Source organism: Perkinsus marinus, assembly GCF_000006405.1.
Source record: "Perkinsus marinus ATCC 50983 genomic scaffold scf_1104296971186, whole genome shotgun sequence".
Classification (NCBI taxonomy): domain Eukaryota; phylum Perkinsozoa; order Perkinsida; family Perkinsidae; genus Perkinsus; species Perkinsus marinus.
Genome location: NW_003202174.1, coordinates 174,989 through 178,594, shown reverse-complemented (window position 1 = coordinate 178,594; position 3,606 = coordinate 174,989). Strand labels below are relative to the sequence as shown.

Below are 3,606 nucleotides of genomic sequence, written 5' to 3'. Positions count from 1 at the left end.
TACGACACTCTAACACGACAATACAACCCATCAATATTCTCCGTTGCTGCAAACGGCACCGCCTAAAACAACAAGACCTCCGGAAGGGCCTCAACTGCTTCTTAGTTGATCGCTCAAGGAGTCACCGATCAAACGAAAATGCTCCCACCAAGATAGATGGGTTGTGTCGTCAACGTTTAGCATACACCGATTTAGTTGCTTTTTTACCCTACCTCACCAACTTGCGTGATACCAACCGATTCACTCGGAGTCCTCTAGTATTCAAAATTGTCATTTCATTTTTCAAAAAATCTGATAATTTTTCTAATCTCATCCACGTACTCACCGGAAAGGGGCAATTCAATGCCGTTACCCAGCCGAACGAGCCAACCATAATAGTAACCGCCACCCCCACCGCGAGCACTAATGCAATTATCGCACCCAACACGCGGACAATCTCAGGCAAGGGGGAAAGGAAAGGGGGAGGCGTACGAGCTCTCAGGTACCTAACGATAATAATAATCTTTAAACACATCACCCTTTCGTGGGAAAATATACATATTGCCAACTACGTGTCGGTGACAGTTTAAAAACTTCTAGGAAATTCTGGGAAGCTTTTGCTGGTTTCCGGAAAATTTTTGAAGAAACTCCTGAGCTCAGCTAAGGAAAGCGAACATATATCGCCCTCAACCAGTGGTGACCATCACCACTGAGGAGAATAAAATATGAAAATTCTGAGAGGAAATTTTGGCAGATTCTCATTGATCTCCCCAAGTCGTATTCAAACGTCCACCATCACTAATGCAACCACACCAACCACAACTATTCTCCCCCATCTCACTGTCGCTCCTGCTTGAGAATAGCACCAAAACTCCTATCCGTTGAAACCGGCACTCCACCCTTGCCAACCAGCCGCCCTCTTCCACCGATCTCCCCATCACCCGCTGCACTCCCCTCCGCGTCCGAATTGAAATCTGACTCTCCTACAGTAAAACAAAATTCCCTTAAAATTCACCGTCACTGCGCCACAAAATTACCTCCATCTGATTTGAAAGTGTCAGCTCTAAATCTCGGCGGCTGATTGCCTCCCTGCTCGATCGGCCCCGCACCCAGATACTCTCCATCGTAAAAAGACTCGTCCGAGGCGCCATTCTCGCCACCTGCCATCAACATTATGAGCTTTCCGGAATCATAAACTTCTCCCTATATCACTTTTCTCACGGTGAATATCACTACGGTCGAATAATTGCTAATTCCCGTAAAAATATACAACAAAAATCCACAAAATTCATAATACATAATTTTGTGGCGCGCGAAACTCATTTTTATCACAACAAAGGTGATCAACTAGCAATCAGTGACATCATAAAAATGCTATGATAATTATCACCACACCCTCGAATAGAACCTCCGACCTCTCCCACACCAACCCGTCGCCCTATCCACTACACCAATACTACCCGTATTGGCCTCCACCACACCACCCGCCGCCGCATCCTCAACCACCTCAACCGCTTCCTTCCCCTTCTCTTCATCAACCATCTGCTGACCTCTCTCACTGCTACTAGCTGTGCTCGACGGCAACTGCGACCTCGCCTCTCCACCACTCTGCGCCCAACTAAAATACATACCACTCCATCACTACTTCTCCAACACCATCAGTGGCATCGAACAAAATGTCAAACCGAATCCTTTGGTAAAATCAAGTTAAAATTAACGACACGAAAAAATATTCAATTATAATTTTATGTCTTGAGTTTCTTTCGAATCTCAACGAATTTTTTCCCCAACATTTTCCGAAATTTTCAGAAATGTCCAAAAAATGTCGAACCAAGCGCTTCGGCAAAATCACGCAAAATCTTGCGATGCGGAAATAATAAAAAACTGCTCAACAGTTCAAATATTCCTTTCGAATTTTCCGTGATTTTTTCGGAAAATTTTTCGGAAAATTTTCCGGAAATTTTCCGTGATTTTTTTCCGAAAAATTTCTACCGAAAACTCTCACTACACCTCCCCTTTCCTATTACCTTCTAGGGCTGCTACCCAGCATCCCCGGTCTACTCCTACGTGGTGTGCTGGGGTGCAAAGGCGGCCTACTTCGAGGACTTCTCTGCACCAATGGAGGAGGTACCCCTACCAATGCAAGGTAATATATATATTATCAACTACAAGTGGTGGTGAAATTTGCGGAAATTTCTCAGAAAATTCTACTTGCTTTTTGTACGCCCCTACCCTAGTTCGTATATAAACTCCCTTAACCAGTGAGACTACTCCTGAGCTCAGCTGAGGGAAGCGAACATATATTCCAATAACATGAAAATTTCTACCAAATTTTACACTTCTACCCGAACTCGTACATATTCAGAGCTCATATATTCTCACGCCCACTAAAAACCACCCTTCCCCTCTACTACGTGGATCCACCACTGGGGAGTGACCAGTAGGCGTATGAACAACTCGTGTCCGATGCCCTCCAATATGATGCGGAGTCGATATTTCTCCGTCGGTTAAGCCGCCACGCCGTCCATCGGAAGACCCAGGTTCCATCCTATGTCAATACAAAAGCGAAACTCTGTGAAAATCATCATCACCCATTTACCTTTGAGAAATAACCTCCCCACGATTTCATAACATTAACGAAAAATGTTCCTAATGTGATGATTACATTCACATCGGGGAAACTGATTGAAGAATTTGTTCCTTATCATACGTGGCTAGGGGAAATAATAGCTTACAACATCCTATAACCACATAAATTTTTTCTCTCAAAACTTCTCCTCGAAACGGTGGAGGAAATACGAAATTTACAACACCGCCAAAAATGCCAAACTACAATTTACTTTCTACTGACCGTAATACATACAACTCCCATCATCCTCATGATGACAATAATCATGAAATATTTCTGAAAAAAATCGCAAAATTTCAGGAAAAAATCCCCTCGATGAGAAATTCCGAAAAATATTTCAAATTCTCCCAAAAACCATATCCCCACCACCATCCAAAAAACCTAAAAAACAAAACAAAAAACGCTCCGCTCCGCTCCCATGAATTCCTCACTCCAACGAAACACCTTTTCCTCTCAATCGACCAATCGTCTTCGGCAACTCCCGAAATGCGTTTTCCCACAGAAATCGCAAATAAAGTAAATTCAACAAATATTACCAATAATATTAGTATTATCAACATAGACTAACCGCAAAGATATGCGCACAGCGAAGATTTTTCCACCCCTACTCCTCTGAAAGCTGTCGCTCTGCATGGTGATGATCCCCGCTATTTCCATGAGGACCCGCACCTTTCCAAACCTGACGGAAAAAAATCGGCAAAAAACGCAAAAATCCATCAAACCTTCGGAATAATTTCGTGGCGCGCGGTAATTTTCCAAAAACAAACCAAAATAATCATTTTTCCCTCACATGATTTCACGTGCCCTCCAAATTTTTCATCACCAAAAGGTCCCCGGTTCGATTCCCACACCCGTCATTTCTCCCAATATTACCGAAAACCAGTCAACTTCTGTGCTTGGTGGGCACGGCGGTATGTCACGAATATCATCAACTCGTAGACCCACCCGCAAGGAGTTCTCATCACCAGTCAAGGCACGCTCTTGCCAGTTCGACCCAA

At 43.8% G+C, this 3,606-nt stretch overlaps 1 protein-coding gene across 1 annotated transcript in view; it reads right to left on the bottom strand.

Annotated features, from left to right (window-relative positions):
- Positions 1 to 3,606, bottom strand: part of Pmar_PMAR006569 (hypothetical protein) — a 14,274-nt gene that overhangs the window by 4,975 nt on the left and 5,693 nt on the right. Inside the window, exons 19-25 of the mRNA XM_002767131.1 lie at positions 3,217 to 3,287; positions 2,394 to 2,527; positions 2,007 to 2,112; positions 1,440 to 1,597; positions 1,017 to 1,139; positions 821 to 962; positions 353 to 485 (exon numbers count right to left, since the gene is read on the bottom strand). Of these exons, the coding sequence (XP_002767177.1) occupies positions 353 to 485; positions 821 to 962; positions 1,017 to 1,139; positions 1,440 to 1,597; positions 2,007 to 2,112; positions 2,394 to 2,527; positions 3,217 to 3,287 (867 nt within the window). The remainder of the gene's footprint in view (positions 1 to 352; positions 486 to 820; positions 963 to 1,016; positions 1,140 to 1,439; positions 1,598 to 2,006; positions 2,113 to 2,393; positions 2,528 to 3,216; positions 3,288 to 3,606) is intronic.